The sequence below is a fragment of the Heptranchias perlo genome, chromosome 8 (genome assembly GCF_035084215.1).
Source record: "Heptranchias perlo isolate sHepPer1 chromosome 8, sHepPer1.hap1, whole genome shotgun sequence".
Lineage (NCBI taxonomy): Eukaryota > Metazoa > Chordata > Chondrichthyes > Hexanchiformes > Hexanchidae > Heptranchias > Heptranchias perlo.
The window spans coordinates 41870556-41893006 of NC_090332.1; the positions used below are offsets into that span (position 1 = coordinate 41870556).

At 44.7% G+C, this 22451-nt stretch overlaps 1 protein-coding gene across 1 annotated transcript in view; it reads left to right on the top strand.

Moving 5' to 3' along the window:
* Positions 1-22451, top strand: part of cfap36 (cilia and flagella associated protein 36) — a 110670-nt gene that overhangs the window by 80500 nt on the left and 7719 nt on the right. The window contains 3 exon segments of the mRNA XM_067989028.1: positions 9558-9660; positions 11865-12037; positions 20195-20353. Coding sequence (XP_067845129.1) covers positions 9558-9660; positions 11865-12037; positions 20195-20353 — 435 coding nt within the window.

Consider the following 22451-nt stretch of genomic DNA (forward strand, 5'->3'; position numbering starts at 1 on the left):
AGATCATGGCTGATCTGATTGTGACCTCAACCCTACTTTCCCATCTACCTACTATAACTTTTGACTCCCTTGTTATTCAGGAATCTATCTAACTCAGCCTTAAAAATATTCAATGACCCTACCTCCATCGCTCTCTGGGGAAGGGAGTTCCACAGACTCACGACCCTCGGAGAAAAAAATTCTCCTCATCTCTGTCTTAAATGGGAGACCACTTATTTTTAAACTGTAGCCCCTAGTTCTAGTCTCTCCCACAAGGGGAAACATCCTCTCAGCATCTACCCCTTCAAGTCCCCTCAGGATCTTATGTTTCAATAAGATTACCTCTCATTCTTCTAAACTCGAATGTATACAAGCCCAACTTGTCCAACCTTTCCTCATAAGATAACCCCCTCATCCCAGGAATCAGTTGAGTGAACCTTCTCTGAATAGCCTCTAAAGCAATTATGTCCTTTCTTAAATAAGGAGACCAAAACTGCACACAGTATTCTAGATGTGGTCTCACCAATGCCCTGTATAACTGTAGCAAAACATCTCTATTTTTATATTCCATTCCCCTTGCAATAAATGACAACTTTCCATTTGCATTCCTAATCACCTGCCAAACCTGCGTACTAATTTTTGTGATTCATGTACTAAGACACCCAGATCCCTCTGTACCTCAGAGTTCTGCAATCTCTCTCCATTTAAATAATATACTGCTTTTCTATTCCTCCTGCCAAAGTGGACAAATTCACATTTTCCCACATTATACTCACTCTGGCCAAATATTGGCCAGCCAGTGCATTTTGGACTCGCCCCATCCCCTGCCTGTCCAAAACTTGCTGGGAATCAAAATCGACTCATGTTCAGACTACATTGGAATAGTCTAATTAAGACAACATTTGTTAGTTGTATTCTGCAGTTTCTAAATTATAGCTGAGGGATGATATGATGTATGATTTACTCCTAATGTATTGATGATCAGTTTGGTAACCTAATCTTTTGAAGGATCTGCTGAAAAAGAAAAAGCTGATTAATCTTGAGTCGAGGCCTCATTAATGTAGTGGAAGGAATGACATCCTTACTAAGTTCATTTTGCCTTTAAAAGCCATTAAAGGGCTCGATTTTAGGAGGGAGGCAGGTTGGCAGCGGGGGATCGACTGGGCGCGTGGGTAACCTGGTTGACCTGGTTAGGTGGTGGGTAACGCGCCCAGTGAATTGAGGGTGCTCCGCACGCAATCGCAGCCTAATTGAAGGCACTTACCTTGGCTTCCGGGTTTCCCGTCCTAGACACTGCGCACCCGCATCACAGGCTGTCAGCAGGAGGAGCCCTATTTAAAGGGGCAGTCCTCCAATGCTCCTCCTGCAGCTAACAACCAATTTAGGAGCGTGGAACAGGCCAGAGGCAAGGCTGCTCCAAGGTTTTCTGACTCCTCACTCTAGGTGCTATTCGATGGGGTGAGGAGTAGGAGGGAAATGTTTTTCCCATCGGATGGGAGGAAGTGCCCTCCCTCCACCACCAAGAAGGTGGAGGTGGCCGAGGAGGTCACCAGCAGTGTCAATGTGTCCAGAACCTGGGTGCAGTGCAGGAAGAGATTTAATGACCTAACCAGGTCAGCCAAAGTGAGTATACTTACACATTCTCGCACACTCCGTCTTCCATATCACCTCTACCACCACACAACCCCTTCTGCACTGCCACCACAACGCTCTCACATCACTCCTCACTTCCACTCAACTATCATCCTCACCTTGCCTGCACGTACTCACCACCCCAGTTCCCATTCGAACACTACCACGCAACCCAATCCTCATACAATCTCATGGCTATGTCTCACACGCACCCTCCCATGCATCTCCCTCACGCTCAACCTCACCCACACCGATGCATGCAGCAGGTCACCATGCAACCATCACTCAATCACGCCTCAGTGTTTTGCCTTGATAGGAGAAGAGATGCCAGAATGCCTGGGAGAGGGCAAGGACCGGAGGGGGTCCGCCACACCAGGTGGCATTAACAGATGCGGAGCAGCAGGCACTCGAGATAAGCCACACGCTGGAGTGCCTGTCCATGGCGGATGCCGAGACTGGGATTGCACAAGCGGCTGGTGACCGAAATCTAACACTCAGCACTCATGATAGCGAATGATCTTAGCATCACTTGGCATCTGCAGCACCTCAACATCTGTCCACATGCTTAATATTGCTTTTTGTTCTCTTGCAGGCCCATCTGCGACCGCCGTGACAGTGGAGGGCGATTCCTCAGAGGACCTGCCGGCCTCTAATGGTCCATCATCACATCTGAGCCATCAATCGACCAGCACAGATACACACACCTCGGTGGGTCCCCGTCCTCACTTAGTTGGGCTTGCACGTGGTGAGTCACCACGTACATGTGAGCGGGAGCAGACCTTTGTGGCAGGGGCAGCCATGGAGAGTCCGCATTGGTGGGAGCACTCTTCTCCAGGCTCTGCTCAGTTGGACCCAGATGCTGAACCCTGGGGGCCAGCCATGAAAAGGAGAGTCATCGAGGGGCAGCAGCACATTGCCGAGGTACTGGAACAGTTGCCACACGCACTCTCCACAATCGCGCAGAGGATGGAGGAGTCCAACTCCTGCACGCGTGGAATACTGTCACAGGGACGTGGATGCATCTCTGAGATAGTGTCGCGGGTAGGTGCAGGAATGTCTGCGATGGAGGAAAGGCGAGCCTCCATCGAGCTTCAAGCACGGCTGACCAATGAGTCCATTCAGGCCCTGACAACGGCCGTTCGGATTCAGGGTGAGCAACATTCTGCCGTCTTAAACAGGCTGACAGATCCTTACAACTGGCCTTCCAAGGCTTCACACAATTCGTCCAGCAGGATGGAAGGAGTGATGTGGGCCTAGGTCAGGAGAGGGATGATGGTGAAAGGGGACATGGAAGTGGGGACACCACTCAAAGCACTCCCACGTCTCACCTGTTGCCCCCCTCTCAACCAGTACCTGCAATGCTGCCCCCTCTCCAGTTGGCCGAGTCTTCCCCTGTGCAGGTGGAGCAGTCTTTGGAGCACCAAAACCCAGAGGGCGTCCGCGCAAAGCATCTCATCGGTCAGGGCATGGACAAGAGCAACCTGCCACTACCTCTGCTGAAGCCACAGGGGTAGCACCACGTCGGGGGTTCCCGTAAATGTAAGGCGAAGGATTTGTGAGCACAGAGGATGCATAGGGTTGAAAGACGAAATGTCATGTTTTTCATTGATTTTCCTTTGTTTTGCAAAAAAAAAATCATAAAAATTGTTATTACCACTACTGCCACGTCTTTGAAAATCTTGTCTGGTTTGCGGAATAATGCCCCTTCCTGTGGATCACCATGAAGACCCAAACCTGATGCCACCCATTGTGTCACTGCAGAGTGGGTGTGGGTGCATTTGCAGGGCTCTTTTGTGCAGACGACTGAGACACTGGCCATGTCCCCGGTGGCGCACTGAAAGGATGCGGAGGAGAAGTTGTTGAGGGCAGTGGTGACTTTGACAACGACAGGTAAGAAGATGGTGCTCGGGCCAGCCGGGAGCAGCTCGGCATCAAGGAGGCTGCAGATGTCTACGACTACATGTCGAGTGACTCTGAGTCTCCATGTGCACTGCTCCTTAGAGAGGTCCAGGAAGCTGAGCCTCTGTCTGTAGACCCTATGGAAAGGGTAGTGCCTTCTGCGACACATCTCTCTCTGCGGTTGCCCTCCCTCTTGCTGTGCAGGTGGATGTGTCACAGCACTGTGTTGTGGAGCTCCACGTGTCAGAGGTGGCCGGTGAGGCTCGTGATGCTGTTCGTCCTCCAAGGAGGTCATGACTGCAGCTATGGCAGCCCCCATCCGCAAGATGTACGTTTGAGGGGGCCCGCAAGGTAGGTAAATGTGTCTGGACACCGGGGTTGAGGTTGCAAGGTTGTGAATTTTATTGTTAGGAGAAGGGTAGTGGAGGCCAAACTTTGTCCAAAGTGACAGATTGGCCTCCTGCAATGAATTAGGGTCTCCCTTCCCCACCCCCCCCACCCCCCCCACCACCTGTCAAATGGACCTTTGCAGCTGCCACAGGCTGGTGGCTGCAACACATCCATTTCAACTGGGAGTGTTTCCCCCAGTACGGGAAACAGTCTCAGTTGATATGAAAATCCCACCCCTCCTAAAATATCATGTCAATCAGGTCTGCAAACGACCTGAAGTACCTACTTAATTGGTTTAAGTGGGATCCCGCCGGCAATCCCGCATGCGGGGGCTGCGCGCGCATCTAAGCACGTCACTGGGGAACCCGGAAGTGGGCGGGTTGGAGCCAGGCTCCGGCCCCGCCCCGGGAATCCCCAATTTTCGGAGCCCCCCTGCCACAAACCCGCTGGCTCGGAGGTCGGACAATCAAGCCCAAAGACTTTCGGACTGTGTGACAATTTTCAGGTTTTTGCGCAAGATATTTGCTTTGATTCAGCATCATCAGTCACTCCCATATGTCGACCTCATCTCCCCTACAATCTGGAGTGCAGCTTGTTCTGCTCAACATCTAGATAAATGATAACATAACCCAGGGGCCGTAATAGAGAATCTTTACTCCATTACCCAGCTACTGACATGCTGCCATGTGAATTCTCTCTTTACAGGCAGCACAGGAACAATCCAATTTGCCACTGTTTTTCTGGACAGAGCCTGTACTAACTTTACAACCCAAAGACCTGAATGGACAGTGTATTCGAATCATAGAAAGATTACAGCTTGGAAGGAGGCCATTTGGCCCATCGAGTTTGTACCGGCTCTATGCAAGAGCAATCCAGCTAGTCCCACTCCCCTGACCTATCCCTGTAGCCCTGCAAATTTTTTCCTTTCAAGTACTTAACCAGTTCCCTTTTGAAAGCTATGATTGAATCTGCCTCCACCACCCCCTCGGGCAGTGCATTCCAGATCCTAACCATCAGCTGTGTTTTTTTTTTAAAAAAATTTCCTCATTTCACCTTTGGTTCTTTTGCCATTCACCTTAAATCTATGTCCTCTGGTTCTTGACCCTTCTGTCAATGGGAATAGTTTCTCTCTATTGACTCTGTCTAGACACTTCATGATTTTGAATACCTCTATCAAATCTCCTCTTAACCTTCTCTGTTCCAAAGAGAACAACCCCAGCTTCTCCAGTCTATCCACGTTACTAAAGTCCCTCATCCCTGGAATCATTCTAGTAATTCTTTTCTGCACCCTCTTTAAGGCCTTCACATCTTTCCTAAAGTGCGGTCCCCAGAACTGAACACAATACTCCAGTTGTGGTCGAACCAGTGTTTTATAAAGGTTCATCGTGACTTCCTTGCTTTTGTACTCCATGCCTCCATTTATAAATGTAAGGAATCTTACAACACCAGGTTATAGTCCAACAAATTTATTTTAAAATCACAAGCTTTCGGAGATTATCTCCTTCGTCAGAATCATCTGACGAAGGAGATAATCTCCGAAAGCTTGTGATTTTAAAATAAATTTGTTGGACTATAACCTGGTGTTGTAAGATTCCTTACATTTGTCCACCCCAGTCCATCACCGGCATCTCCACATCCATTTATAAAGCCCAGGATCCTGTATGCTTTTTTAACTGCTTTCTCAACCTGCCCTGCCACCTTCAGTGATTTGTGTACATATACCCCCAGATCTCTCTGTTCCTGTACCCCTTTTAGAATTGTGCCCTTTAGTGTATATTGCCTCTCCTCATTCTTCCTACCGAAATGTATCACCTCACATTTTTCTGCGTTAAATTTCATCTGCCACGTGTCATAGAGTTATACAGCACGGATAGAGGCCCTTCGGCCCATCGTGTCCACGCCGGCCATCAAGCCCTGTCTAATCTAATCCCATATTCCAGCATTTGGCCCGTAGCCTTGTATGCTATAGCATTTCAAGTGCTCATCCAAATGCTTCTTGAATGTTGTGAGGGTTCCTGCCTCCACAACCCTTTCAGGCAGTGAGTTCCAGACTCCAACCACCCTCTGGGTGAAAAAGTTATTTCTCAAATCCCCTCTAAACCTCCCGCCTTTTACCTTGAATCTATGTCCCCTTGTTATAGAACCCTCAACAAAGGGAAAAAGCTCCTTAGTATCCATCCTATCTGTGCCCCTCATAATTTTGTACACGTCAATCATGTCCCCCCTCAGCCTCCTCTGCTCCAAGGAAAACAAACCCAATCTTCCCAGTCTCTCTTCATAGCTGAAGCGCTCCAGCCCTGGTAACATCCTGGTGAATCTCCTCTGCACCCTCTCCAAAGTGATCACATCCTTCCTGTAGTGTGGCGACCAGAACTGCACACAGTACTCCAGCTGTGGCCGAACCAGTGTTTTATACAGCTCCATCATAACCTCCTTGCTCTTATATTCTATGCCTCGGCTAATAAAGGCAAGTATCCCATATGCCTTCTTTACCACCTTATCTACCTGTTCCGCTGCCTTCAGGGATCTGTGAACTTGCACACCAAGATCCCTCTGTCTTGCCTAGGGTCCTCCCATTCATTGTGTATTCCCTTGCCTTGTTAGTCCCTCCAAAGTGCATCACCTCGCACTTTTCCGGGTTAAATTCCATTTGCCATTGTTCCGCCCATCTGACCAACCCATCTATATCGTCCTGCAGACTGAGGCTATCCTCCTCGCTATTTACCACCCTACCAATTTTTGTATCATCAGCGAACTTACTGATCATACCTTTTACATTCATATCCAAGTCATTAATGTAGACCACAAACAGCAAGGGACCCAGCACCGATCCCTGTGGTACCCCACTGGCCACAGGCTTCCAGTCACAAAAACAACCTTCGACCATCACCCTCTGCCTTCTGCCACTAAGCCAGTTTTGTATCCAAACTGCCAAGGCACCCTGGATTCCATGGGCTCGTACCTTCTTGACCAGTCTCCTGTGGGGGACTTTATCGAAGGCCTTACTGAAATCCATGTATACCACATCCACTGCGTTACCCTCATCCACACGCCTAGTCACCCCCTCAAAAAATTCAATCAAATTAGTCAGACATGATCTTCCCTTGACAAAGCCATGTTGACTATCCCTGATTAATCCTTGCTTCTCCAAGTGGAGACTAATTTTGTCCTTCAGAATTTTTTCCAATCCTTCTGTCTGTCCATTCCAACAACCTGTCTATGTCCTCTTGAAGTCTGTCACGATCCTCCCCACTGTTCACTACACTTCCAACTTTTGTGTCATCTGCAAATTTTGAAATTGTGCCCTGTACACGCAAGTCCAAGGCATATTTTATTTATTTATTTAGATATATATATATATATCTGTCTGTCTATCCCAGTGCCGACCCCTGGGGAACACCACTGTACATCTCCCTCCAGTCCGAAAAACAACCGTTCACCATTACGCTGTTTCCTGTCACCTAGCCAATTCTGTATCCACGTTGCTACTGCCCCCATTATTCCATGGGCCGCAATCTTGATGATAAGCCTACCATGCGGCACTTTATCAAATGCCTTTTGAAAGGCCATATACACCACATCAGCTGCATTGCCCTCATCTACCCTCTCTGTTACTTCATCAAAAAACTCTGAGGTTAGCCAATCACGATTTGCCTTTAACAAATCCGTGTGGCTTTCCCTAATCAATCCACACTTGTCCAAGTGACTGCTAATTCTGTCCCAGATTATCGTTTCTAAAAGTTTCCCCACCACCACGGTTAAACTGACTGGCCTGTAGTGGCTGGGTTTATCCTTACACTTTTTTTTGAACAAGGTGTAACTGTAACATTCGCAATTCTCCAGTCCTCTGGCACCACCCCTGTATCTAAGGATGTTTAGAAGATTATGGCCAGTACCTCTGCAATTTCCACCCTTACTTCCCTCAGCAACCTAGGATGCATCCCATCTAGACTGGGTGACTTACCTACTTCAAGTACAGCTAGCCCTTCCAGTATCTCCTCTTTATCAACTTTTAGCCCATCCAGTATCTCAACTACATCTTCCTTTACTGAGACATTAATCTATGATACTTGTATCATTCACTCAGTTTAACCCATTGACTTCGGAAAGGCTTATTACTATTTAAATCCCCACTACTCATTTTCTCAGCAATATCAACAGTTTTGATATTGTGTCTGTATGATCTGATCTGTTTGAGCTGGGGGTATGCTGCCCATAGGGAGAGAGCTGATTTAATAATAGTAAAAGCTAATACTTTATGGTAAATGGAAGCCAAAGTACCTTCAAATAATTAAGTGATTTCTGTTTCTGCTTTCTCTGTTTGTATAAACCTAACAAACTTTGACCATACAGAATAAATAAAACTAAGCGTTTTGTCAGGTTTAGTTTATTTCCAATGAATTATATATATTTTTTTAAATTCCTGTTTTTTCCAGCCAGATTTTAAAATAGCCAGACAAGAAGGCTAATTTGAGCCAAAAAGCAATTACACCATTAAGTGAGAAGGTGGAAAGCTAACAGTTGCTATGTCCCCCCCCCCCCCCTTTGAAACTACCCCAGTGTATAAATGGGACAATTTCACCAATCAGATGACATGAGCACTGTGCCTGTTATTGTGAGGTATTGGTGTCTGACTCTTCCCAAGTGTGAGATGACCAAGTTGCTTTACCATTAAATATTGGACTCCCATTCATATTTCTAATTCAAGTCTCAGTTGTAAGTTTGAATGATATTTGTTCTGGGCAAATTTAACTGGTTCTTGAAGGAACCACAAGATGGAGCACATTGGCACAGCACAGTGTTCTGCTGTGATGCCGGGGGAGAGCAGATGACAGAGGCCCTATTCTTTTCTGCAAATAATAGATTTAAGCAAGCTTCATGAGCAGCATTCATACTGGTGAGCTGATTCATGCTTGAGGCTTAAGGTTTGAGCTTTGATCATCTAGTTAGGAAGTTGGTATTGTAATCCTGGAATATAAGCGACAGTCACATTTGTTAGCATAAAAGATATAGGATCATTGCAATTCAACAGACTAAATTTACTGCCGCCTTCTGTGTAAGCTAGCAACCAGCTACTTTTTTAAATAAAGAAAACTTTTCATATCTTTGAATGTATGTTTGAAAACATAATTTGTTTGCTTATAAAATCCTTAATATTTATTTTGTTTAGATCAAATAATTTATTTCAAGAAATTAATTAAAACTTTGAACATCTAAAACCTTTTTTATATGTGTAACAAGTCCAATTTTGATCATGGTGGCATGTGGCACAGGGAGATCCAGGAAGTGGGAAGGAAAGAAAATCTTTATTAAGACAGAAGACAATCTGTATGAAATAACATTTAAAATGTTACATTGAACCCAGTAATTCTGCTAAAATTCAGTGAGAAACTGAGGAAAACCGCAGGAAATAGCCTAGATTTTCCAATCGGTGTTATTTTAACGTTGGCAATAATTCATGTAAAATGAATAATTACCATCAGCATTAAAATAATGGCAATTGGAAAATTTGGGCTGACAAGTCAATGACCTGGAAGGATAGACACAACAATGAACACATAAGTAAGGTAAAACTAAAACTCCAAAAAATGGAAACTAATGAGAGGATAGAGGAAGAACTGAATCATCAAGCTTGAATATTTGGTATTTTTTCCCAGAGTGTTACGGAGTCTATAAAAACCTCAGAGAAAGTACCAGAAGCTATATCCTCGTGTGAAATTAGAAACAAGATGGGCAATGATCAACAAAGCAATTTATCAGGTAATTACAGGAACAATGCCTGTAAAATTAAAGGTATTTATTATTGATGATATTAATGGTTTAATAGCTAATATTTAAGTTTGTATATAGTGTATTGGAATATGGAGCGTATAAATTGAGAAAATCTGAAATACCTGTTTATAAGCTTGATTCTAAAAAAAAATTATATTATTTATTACTGAACCTGTTTTTTTTTACAGGAATTATAAAGTCATGAGAGTACTTAATACTTTCTGTGAAAGCCCTATATTTCTCCTTCCTTCTCTGTTGGGAACTTCCTCGTCAATTTTTGTCTGATTACACTTCTGTGAAGTGCCTTGGGACATTTTTCGACAAAGAAAGGTGCAATATAAATGCAAGTTGTTGTTTGCAGTGTTTGAGATGTTACAAGTATTTTACTATTGTGTTTTCTGATGCAGAAGAAACCAACTTAGACCATGAAACATTAAATATTCAACAGAAAATACTGTTAATTTAATGAAACAATTTTAATTTACTTACCATTAGTAAGAATAAAGGAGCAATGCGGAGCTTCTGTATGGAGAGGATGATAGAACTAGAGCAAGACTCCTGAAAGCAGCAAGATCGCATCAGTCATTGTACAAAACACACATTATATATCTAGGGTTTGGTATCCACCATGATTGGATTGCAGAGACGCAGGCGGTTGCTGCTGAAGCTCTGCATCTCCAATTGATGGCTGAAGAAAGAACGAACTTGCTTTTATATAGTGCCTTTCACAACCTTAGGATGTCCCAAACTGCTTCACAGTCAATTAGTTACTTTTGAAGTGTAGTGACTTGTAAAGTAGGGAAACCATGGCAGCCAGCAGCAGTGAGGTAAATGACTAGATAATCTTTTTTTTAGTGATGTTGGTTGAAGGATGAATATTGGTCAGGACACTGGGTGCACTCCCCTACTCCTTCTTCAAATTGTATATTTTACGTCCACCTGAGAGGACAGAAGGGGCTTCAGTCTAATTCCTCATCCAAATGACAGCACCTCCAACAGTGTAGCACTCCCTCAGAATTGCATTGACGTGGCAGCCTAGATTATGTGCTCAAGTCTTTGGATTGGGGCTTGAACCCACAACCTTCTGACTCAGAGGAGAGAGTGCTATCAACTGAGCCAAGGCTATGACCTTATAAGGCTGCCCAAGATGAAAAACCTGGCAAGGGGAGATTGGAACTTAATTGATTCTCTATGGCATGCCCAGTCATCTAAATCAAAAGCCAGGCAGGTCACAGTGCTCCAAGACCCTGTTGATTATTGACCAGCCAGCATGGCTCATTAATGGGACCTGGAGGGTAGACCTATTATTTTGGGGCTGGGATTCTTCCCACTCAGCTGCAAATAACCCTGCAAGTCAGTAACCTAACTGGTAGGGCGGTCCTTGTTGCTCAAACAATGGATAGCTATGCTTGTAAACTGTGATTTTTAATACCTCTGAGTCATACCTCACACTTGGCTCTTACCAGTCTGTGCTTAAGAGCAATGAGTCATCTTTTTAAAAAAAAACAAGTAGTGGGATTATCATTCCATTAAGGGTAACTAACAGAGCTGCTTTCCATGGACTTTTTCCCACTGGTACTATACCTGACGAAGCCAGTACTGTAACCAGGCTGACTTGGAAAATTCCTCAGAACAACATTCCCTTTTCTCGTTTGAAAACGGAATCATAAATTAGAGGCAATAAGATTAATTAATAGAAGTGTTATAATGTGGAGCAGACTTTTTGTTTAATAAAGTAGCATCTTCATTTGTAGAGAAATTAGTTCCACAGCAGCATGAACAAAGGTCAAATACAAGAATGAGCAATGAGAGTTAGTTGTGGGCAAGAGATGCATGTGAATGAGTCTTGTTTTTTGATATGGCCCTGGCTGCTATGCTAGCAAACATGTGATTAATGTCTTAACACACAACTTGGTACAAATTGATGGCACAATTTTTAGCTCTAAACTTGTTGAAAAAAAATATTCTTTCATCATGCTTGAATTTACAGCCAAAATCAGCTGGTACGTTCAGATATCTCATTTTCACAATGGCACAAGAATTCATGATTTTTTTTTAAAAGATAATTTGATGAAAATGTGATTATGTTTTTGGGCAGAAGGGTCAACTCCAGTACTCAGAGTAAAAGGCTGTTCCATATTTTTTCCACTGTCATTTACTGTTCTCATTTTGATTTATCATTTACTTACTAGGACAAAGCAATAGAATTTCCAGAAAAGTGTTAGGACCAGTGCGAGCCCCAGTGAAGGGAGCAGAACAACCTTTGCCTTCAGAATCAATAGATAAAAAGATGAGCAGAAGTGATGCAGCAGAGACCTGGCTACAACAGGCAAAAAAAGAAGCGGGAATTTCAGGATCTGTTATGGTAAGTGCAGGAGGGCTGAAATCTAAAAGTCAGAAACTAGAAAAGAAATCCATTCACTTAATTTATTTTTCTTCCCTAACCCAGAAAAATCTAATTACATTCTTCTTTATCATCCTATTACATAAACAGTGGGTAGTTTAAATGTCATATTTGGGAGAATCAGAGCAAAGCCTTAAGCAGATGTTTTGACTAGAACTCGCACAGCTTTCCCTCATTGTGCCCCATGGCAGCCACCCTACTACGCATCACCACCCACACTAAAATCATAGAACGGTTACAGCACGGAAGGAGGTCATTCGGCCCATCGAGTCCACGCCGGCTATATGCAAGAGCAATCCAGCTAGTCCCACTCCGCCGCCCTATCTCCGTAACCCTGCAAATTTTTTCCTTTCAACTACTTATCCCGTTCCCTTTCGAAGGCCATGATTGAATCTGCCTCCACCACCCTCTCGGGCAGTGCATTCCAGATCCTAACCACTTGCTGTGTAAAAAGGTTTTTCCTCATGTCACCTTTGGTTCTTTTGCCGATCACTTTAAATCTACGTCCTCTGGGTTTTTTTATTATTCGTTCATGGGATGTGGGCGTCGCTGGCAAAGCCAGCATTTTATTGCCCACCCCTAATTGCCCTCGAGAAGGTGGTGATGAGCCGCCTTTTTGAACCGCGGCAGTCCATGTGGTGAAGGTTCTCCCACAGTGCTATTAGGGAGTTCCAAGATTTTGACCCAGCTATGAGAAGGACCGGCGATATATTTCCAAGTTGGGATGGTGTGTGACTTGGAGGGGAACGTGCAGGTGGTGTTGTTCCCATGTGTTTGCTGCCCTTGTCCTTCTAGGTGGTAGAGGTCATGGGTTTGGGAGGTGCTGTCAAAGAAGCCTTGGCAAGTTGCTGCAGTGCATCCTATGGATGGTACACACTGCAACCACGGTGCGCTGGTGGTGAAGGGAGTGAATGTTTAGGGTGGTGGATGGGGTGCCAATCAAGCGGGCTGCTTTGTCCATTTTTTGGGGCAGAGTTCAACGGACTTGCCAGACAAGGTCTATGTACTGTACGGTAGCATAGTGGTTATGTTGCTGGACTAATAATCTGGAGTCATGAGTTCAAATCCTGCCATGGCAGCTGGGGAATTTAAATTCAATTAATTTTAAAAAATCTGGAATTAAAAAAAACTAGTATCAGTAATGGTGGTCATGAAACTAGCGGATTGTCGTAAAAACCCATCTGGTTCACTAATGTCCTTTAGGCCAGAAAACCTGCCGTCCTTATCCAGTCTGGCCGATATGTGACACCAGACCACAGCAATGTGGTTGATTCTTAATTGCCCTCTGAAATGGCCTAGCAAGCCACTCAGTTGTAAAATCTCGCTACAAAAAGTCAAAAGAATAAAACCGGACCGACCACCCGGCATCAGACCACTGGACATCAGTCATGACAAAGGCAAACTGAGCCCAGTCGACCCTGCAAAGTCCTCCTCACTAACATCTGGGGACTTCTTGTTACTTGACCAGCCTGACATAGCCATACTCTCAGAATCATACTTTTCAGCCAACATCCCAGACTCTTCCATTACCATCTCACCGGCAGGGTAGACCCACCAGACGTAATGGTACAGTGATATACAGACAGGATGGGAGCGGCCCTTGGACTCCTCAACATTGATTCCGGACCCCATGAAATCTCATGGCATCAGGTCAAACATGGGCAAGGAAACCTGGTGATTACCACCTAATGCCCTCCCTCAGTTGATGAATCAATCCTCCTCCATGTTGAGCATCACTTGGAGGAAGCACTGAGGGTAGCAAGGGCACAAAATGTACTCTGGGTGGGGGACTTCAATGTCCAGCACCAAGAGTGGCTCGGTAGCACCACTACTGACCGAGCTGGCCGAATCCTGAAGGACAGAGCTGCCAGACTGGGCGTGCGGCAGGTGGTGAGCAAACCAACACTAGGGAAAAACCTACTTGATCTCGTCCTCACCAATCTGCCTGTCGCAGATGCATCTGTCCATGACAGTATTGTAGGAGTGACCACCGCACAGTCCTTTTGGAGACGAAGTCCCGTCTTCGCTCTGAGGACACCATCCACCATGTTGTGTGGCACTATCACCATGCTAAATGGGATAGATTCAGAACAGATCTAGCAGCTCAAAATTGGGCATCCATGAAGCACTGGGCCATCAGCAGCAGCAGAATTGTATTTCAGCACAATCTGTAACCTCATGGCCTGACATATTCCACAATCTACCATTACCAACAAGCCAGGGGATCAATCCTGGTTCAATGAGGAATGTAGAAGAGCATGCCAGGAGCAGCACCAGGCGTGCCTAAAAATGAGGTGCCAACCTGGTGAAGCTACAACTCTGTACTACATGCATGCTAAACAGCGGAAGCAACATGCTATAGACAGAGCTAAGCGATTCCACAACCAACGGATCAGATCAAAGCTCTGCAGTCCTGCCACATCCAGTCGTGAATGGTGGTGGACAATTAAACAACTAACTGGAGGAGGAAGCTCTGTAAACATCCCCATCCTCAATGATGGCAGAGTCCAGCACGAGTGCAAAAGACAAGGCTGAAGCGTTTGCAACCATCTTCAGCCAGAAGTGCCGAGTGGATGATCCATCTCGGCCTCCTCCCAATATCTCCACCATCACAAAAGCCAGTCTTCAGCCAATTCGATTCACTCCACGTGACATCAAGAAACATAGGAACAGGAGTAGGCCATTCAGCCCCTCGTGCCTGCTCCGCCATTTGATAAGATCATGGCTGATCTGTGATCTAACTCCATATACCTGCCGTCAGCCCGTTTCCCTTAATACCTTTGATTGCCAAAAAGCTATCTATCTCACATTTAAATTTAGCAATTGAGCTAGTATCAATTGCCGTTTGCGGAAGAGAGTTCCAAACTTCTTTCACCCTTTGTGTGCAGAAATGTTTTCTAATCTCACTCCTGAAAGGTCTGGCTCTAATTTTTAGACTGTGCCCCCTACTCCTAGAATCCCCAACCAGCGGAAATAGTTTCTCTCTATCCACCCTATCCGTTCCCCTTAATATCTTATAAACTTCGATCAGATCACCCCTTAACCTTCGAAACTCGAGAGAATACAACCCCAATTTGTGTAATCTCTCCTCGTAACTTAACCCTTGAAGTCCGGGTATCATTCTAGTAAACCTACGCCGCACTCCCTCCAAGGCCAATATGTCCTTCCGAAGGTGCGGTGCCCAGAACTACTCTCAGTACTCGTCTAACCAGGGTTTTGTATAGCTGCAGCATAACTTCTGCCACCTTGTACTCCAGTCCTTTAGATATAAAGGCCAGCATTCCATTAGCCTTCTTGATTATTTTCTCCACCTGTTCATGACACTTCAATGATCTATGTACCTGAACCCCTAAGTCCCTTTGGACATCCACACTTTTTAATTTTTTACCATTTAGAAGGTACCCTGTTCTATCCTTTTTTGATCCAAAGTGGATGACCTCACATTTGTCTACATTGAATTCCATTTGCCACAGTTTTGCCCATTCACCTAATCTATCAATATCGCTTTGTAATTTTATGTTTTCATCTACACTGCTTACAATGTCACTAATCTTTGTGTCATCGGCAAACTTAGATATGAGACTTTCTATGCCTTCATCTAAGTCGTTAATAAATATTGTGAATAATTGAGGCCCCAAGACAGATCCCTGCGGGACTCCACTAGTGAGTACCTACTTATTATCCCTACCCTCTGTCACCTTTCGCTTAGCCAACTTCCTAACCAAGTCCATGCTTTTCCCTCTATTCCATGGGCTTCTATCTTAGCTAACAGTCTCTTATGTGGGACCTTATCAAATGCCTTCTGGAAGTCCACATAAATAACATCCATTGACATTCCCCTGTCCACTACTTTAGTCACCTCTTCAAAAAATTCAGTCAGGTTTGTCAGGCACGACCTACCTTTCACAAATCCATACTGGCTCTCCCTGATTAACTGAAAATTCTCGCTGTCCAGTCACCCTATCCTTAATTATAGACTCCAGCAATTTCCCCACAACAGATGTTAGGCTAACTGGTCTATAATTCCCCGGTTTCCCTTTCTCTCCTTTCTTGAGACAGTCTCTGTCTCATCCCATTGAAGTCGGCCTTACCCAAGTCTAGAATCTTAGCAGCTGATTCACTTTTTTCCCTTTCAAACACTACATTGAACTCGATCATGTTATGATTGCTATTGAATAGATGTTCACGCACAGTGCAATTTTCCAATCTGGAGGGACAGTTCCTGAATCTAGAGAACTTTGAAAGATTATAGTTAGTGCATCTGCAATGTGCTCACCTACTTCCTTTAAAACCCTGGGATGGAAACCATCTGGTCCTGGGGATTTGTCACTCTTTAGTGCTATTATTTTCTTCATTACGGTTGCTTTACTTATGTTAATTTTATCGAGTCCCTGTCCCCAATTCAATATTAGTTTTCTTGGGATTTCCAGCATGCTATCCTCTTTTTCTACTGTGAATACTGACGCAAAGTAATTATTCAACATGTCTGCCATTTCCCCATTGTCAATGACAATATCCCCACTTTCAGTTTTTAAGGGGCCAACACTGCTCCTGACCACCCTCTTTTTCCTAATATAACTATAAAAGTTCTTCGTATTGGTTTGATATCACTTGCAAGTTTCTTTTCATACTATCTTTTTGTAGCTCTTACTATCTGTTTTGTGACCCTTTGTTGATCTTTGTATCTTGCCCATTCGCCAGGATCTGTGCCATTTTTTGCCTTTTTGTATGCCCTTTCCTTATGTCTTATACTGTCCTTTACTTCTTTAGTTGTCCATGGCTGTTTTTTTTGGCAAGTAGAGTTCTTGCCCCTCGGGTATAAACCGGTTCTGTATCACGTTAAATGTTTCTTTAAACATTTCCCACTGATCATCAGTCGTATTACCCATTAACGGATTTGCCCAGTTTACTGTGGACAGTCTCTGTCTCATCCCATTGAAGTCGGCCTTACCCAAGTCTAGAATCTTAGCAGCTGATTCACTTTTTTCCCTTTCAAACACTACATTGAACTCGATCATGTTATGATTGCTATTGGATAGATGTTCACGCACAGTTAAGCCGTTAATTAAATCTGGTGCATTACTCATTACTAAATCTAGTATGGCTTGCCCCCTTGTTGCCTCTAGGACATACTGCTGTAGAAAACTATCCCGGACACACTCAAGAAATTCACTACCTTTCTGACAGTTGCTAGTCTGCTTTCCCCAATCTGTGTGAAGGTTAAAGTCCCCCATTAAGACCACTATGCCTTTCTTACACGCTTGTCTAATCTCTGCATTTATACAATCTAGCAATTCAGAGCTGCTGCCAGGGGTCCTATACAGAACTCCCACGATAGTCTTAGATCCTTTCCTATTTCTCAATTGAACTCATAAGGTCTTTGTTGTCTGCTTACCTCTCGTTATATCCTCCTTTATCATTGAATTGATTTCATCTCTAATCACTAAGGCTACTCCTCCCCCTCTTCCATTTTCCCTATCTCTCCTGTAGACTTTATAACCCGGTATATTTAGTTCCCAATCCTGCAGCCATGTCTCAGTAATATCTATCGAGTCATACCCTACAATTTGAATTTGAACCTGTAGTTCATTTAATTTATTCCTTATACTCCGTGCATTTGTATATAGAATTCTTAGTTGGGCCACACACACCCTAGCCTGACCTTCAGCTTTGATGCTGGGATAATCACCTTACACCTTCTAGTTTTCACTTTATCTGTAGTGTCTAAAGTACACTTTCTCTCTGCTGCTCTACGCTTTTCCCTTTCACTTGTTCTTGATCAACTGTTTGTACTATTTGTATTGTAAATTTCCCCTGGGTCTTCCCCTCTCTTGCTGCTCTCAACTTTACTCCCTTCTGACTCCCCGCTAAGGTTCCCATCCCCCTGCCACTCTAGTTTAAACCTTCCCCAACAGTACTAGCAAACACCCCCACGAGGACATTGGTCCCGGTCCTGCTCGGGTGTAACCCGTCTCGCTTGTACAGATCCCACCTTCCCCAGAACCAGTCCCAATGTCCCAGGAATCTAAGTCCCTCCCTCCTACAACATCCCTGCAGCCACGCATTCATCCTGTCTATTCTCCTGTTCCTATACTCACTAGCACGTGGCACTGGTAGTAATCCTAAGATCACTACCTTTGAGGTCCTGCTTTTTAATTTATCTCCTAACTGCTTGAATTCACCTTGCAGGACCTCATCCCTTTTTTTTTTAAACCTATGTCGTTGGTACCGATATGGACCACGATTACTGGCTGTTCACCCTCCCCCTCCAGAATGCCCTGCAGCCGTTCCGTGACATCCTTGATCCTAGCACCAGGGAGGCAACATACCATCCTGGAGTCACGTTTACGGCCGCAGAAATGCCTATCTGTTCCCCTTACAATTGAATCCCCTATCACTATAGCCCTGTCACTCTTCTTCCTCCCCTCCTGTGCAGCAGAGCCACCGGTGGTGCCACGAACTTGGCTCTTGCTGCTTTCCCCTGATAAGCCATCTCCCCCAACAGCATCCATAGCAGAATATCTGTTTGAGAGGGAGATGGCCCCAGGGGACTGCTGCTCTACCTGCCTGGTCCTTTTACTCTGCCTGGCGGTCACCCATTTCCTTTCTGCATGCCTAATCTTTACCTGCGGTGTGACCACCTCACTGAACGTGCTATCCACAATAGTCTCAGCATTGCGGATGCTCCACAGTGAGTCCACCCGCAGCTCCAGCTGAGTGCACTGGATACAACAAAGGCTATGGGCTCCAACAATATTCCGGCTGTGGTGCTGAAGGCTTGTGCTCCAGAATTAGCTGCGCGTCTAGCCAAACTGTTCCAGTACAGCTACAGCACTGGCATCTACCTGACAATGTAGAAAATTGCCCAGGTATGTCCTGTCCACAAAAAGCAGGACAAATCTAATCCGGCCAATTACCGCCCCATCAGTCTACTCTCAATCATCAGCAAAGTGATGGAAGGTGTCGTCGACAGTGCTATCAAGCGGCACTTACTCACCAATAACCTGCTCAACAATGCTCAATTTGGATTCCGCCAGGACCACTCGGCTCCAGACCTCATAACAGCCTTGGCCCAAATATGGATAAAAGAGCTGAATTCCAGAGGTGAGGTGAGAGCGACTGCCCTTGACATCAAGGAAGCATTTGACTGAGTGTGGCACCAAGGAGCCCTAGTAAAATTGAAGCCAATGGGAATCGGGGGGAAATCTCTCCAGTGGCTGGAGTCATACCCAGCACAAAGGAAGATGGAAGTGGTTGTTGGAGGCCAATCATCTCAGCCCCAGGACATTGCTGCAGGAGTTCCTCAGGGCAGTGTCCTTGGCCCAACCATCTTCAACTGCTTCATCAATGACCTTCCCTCCATCATTAGGTCAGAAATGGGGATGTTCGCTGATGATTGCACAGTGTTCAGTTCCATTCGCAACCCCTCAGATAATGAAGCAGTCCGAGCCCGCAAGCAGCAAGGCCTGGACAACATCCAGGCTTGGGCTGATAAGTGGTAAGTAACATTCGCTGCAGACAAGTGCCAAGCAATGCCATCTCCAACAAGAGAGATCTAACCACCTCCCCTTGACATTCAACGACATTACCATCGCCCCGAATCCCCCACCAACAACATCCCGGGGGTCATCATTGACCAGAAACATTACTGGACCAGCCACATAAATACTGTGGCTACAAGAGCAGGTCAGAGGCTGGGTATTCTGCAGTGAGTGACTCACCTCCTGACTCCCCAAAGCCTTTCCACCATCTACAAGGCACAAGTCAGGAGTGTGATGGAATACCCTCCACTTGCCTGGATGAGTGCAGCTCCAACAACACTCAAGAAGCTCGACACCATCCAGGACAAAGCAGCCCGCTTGATTGGCACCCCATCCACCACCCTAAACATTCACTTCCTTCACCACCAGCGCACCATGACTGCAGTGTGTACCATCTACAGGATGCACTGCAGCAACTCGGCAAGGCTTCTTCGACAGCACCTCCCAAACCTGTGACCTCTACCACCTAGAAGGACAAGGGCAGCAGGCACATGGGAACAACACCACCTGCACATGCCATGCTGACTCAGTAATGGGGCCCAAAATTATCAAACATGCTGTTTATTCTTCATGGCAGGAACTTTCAGAGAGTGAGAGGAGACAGCTTCATGAACGAGCAGAATATCTTAAGGAGCAGCGGGATAAATTAGTGGCCATGAAGAAAGAACAGAGGGAGAAACATCTACCAAAAAATCCAGAAAACCAGAAACCACAACCCACACTAGAAACCAAAGAGGTACTGTTATGTAGATAATTTGTCAAGCAAATTCACTTGCTTAGGGGAAACTGTCGTGTGCTTCATTGTCAAAGTGAGAGACAACATTAGAGGAAGAGAACAAAGGTTTGCCTGCACCCCCAAGTGTAAAGACTTCATAATTAGTATGGGTCTGCATTAGGATCTTCCTCCCTTTCCCAAAATAAAGAATATATAGTCCGAGCTTTAACTGCCAGCACCAAAGTAGCACACGGGCAACGAAGCTGGAGAGAAACAAGTTAAAGGGAAAGTGCTGAGTCTACATAAATACCCCGAAGACTTAACTGCTTAGCAAAGTAGGGGTGACCATCAAGTTGTATAGTTCATATTTTGTTTCTGTTCCTTAACACATAACGGCTGCATTAAAACTACATCTAATTTGCATGTTACTTTCATTTATTTATTTCCTTCTACCTTTTGCCAATTATTTTGATCTTTACTTAATTTACCATTTAGGCTGCAAACTACCATTTTACAATACTAATGGTGGGTTGGCGGTTGGGTGGTCTTGCATCGAAGGCCAGACATTGAAGGGTGTGGGAGAAGATGCAAACTGGGGAGGTGGGATGAGGCTGTGGACTGATTTGAAGATGAGGATGATTATTTCAATTTCAAAACATCGAGGGCCATGTAGCAAGTATAGGTCAACAAGGATGGCTGTGGTGGGCAAGTGGGACCTTGTGCAGGACAAGCTACACGTGGTTGCATTTTGAATAAATACGAGTTTTGGGGAGGTGGTGAGGCAGGAAAGAAGACTTTGCAGAAATAAAGTGTAGAGATAACGGAAGCATGAATAGGGATTACAGAGGCAGAGTGACTGAGATAGTAGCTGAGCAGGACAAAGTTGGAAAAGTGGAAATAGGTAGTTTTGTCATGGATAGGATGTGGGGTTTGAAATGCAATTGTGGGTTGAACAAAACATCGAAGTTCAGCCTGAGCAATTGACTGGGGAGGGGAATAGAGTCAGTAGCAAGAGCGGAGTTCATGATGGGGGGGGGGCGGCGGCGGTGGCGTAAACATTGGCTTCAGCCTTGATGTTCAGTTGGAAAAAGTTGTGACTCATCTGTTACTTGACTGGCAGTTTGACAGAATGAAGGTGGTTGTGGTTCAGGTGATGGAGAGATAGAGCTATGTGTCACTTTTGAAATATTGCTGTAGCAGATTTATATTTTGATTTGAAACAAAGAAGCTACTTGGTTTATCAACCAGATGTTAGTAGAAATATGATCTAAAATTAATTCCATTGAACAGTATAGAATGTAACCTGCCCTCTGCTGGTTTAAAAATCTTGGGAAGAGCTGTATAAAATTGCAAAATATATGTGTGGACTAAGGTAGTATCTGATGGTATCATTCTAATTAAAATAGATAACGATATTAAAGGAGAGCATTACTGTAGGAGGAAGTACTTAATTTCTAGATTTCCTCAAGTAAAATTTCCTTCCAAGAAGGAAAATCTTTGTTTACTTCACTGACTACACCCCAATGGAAACTTGACAGTATGAAGTCAGAAAGATGCTGGAATAGCAATTTACTGACGTTGATGTGGTTTCAATAATCAATCACTTCCATTGGTGTAATTGAGATTAGAAGTAACATGCTGTATAGTCACTTGCCTGATACTGAGTTAGAAAATTATTGCACAGTTTTGAATTGAGAGCTTTGAAATGACGTGCAGGAACAGAAAGGCAGATGATCCCATTTGGCCAGTAGGTTTACTTTTAGTATTACCAGAGCAAGGTCTATGTTGCATGTCTTTTTTTCTTCTTCTCCCTGATGCATTTCTACTAGGTTCCACATTTCTGCTGCTGAGAAATCGAACAACTGGCCAATTGCCCCAATTGACCTGGTTGCTAAGAAGTGCATTTATAGTTACCCACTAATGACTTATCCCCACCCCTCCTCCCCAATTGTTTCTCCCTTGTGCCTCTGCTTAGTTCTTCCTTGCTTATCAGAGATCAATTGTAAACAATTTTACAACACCAAGTTATAGTCCAGCAATTTTATTTTAAATTCACAAGCTTTCGGAGATTTTCTCCTTCCTCAGGCAAATGTTTCAAGATCTCCTTGAAGCCTACGCA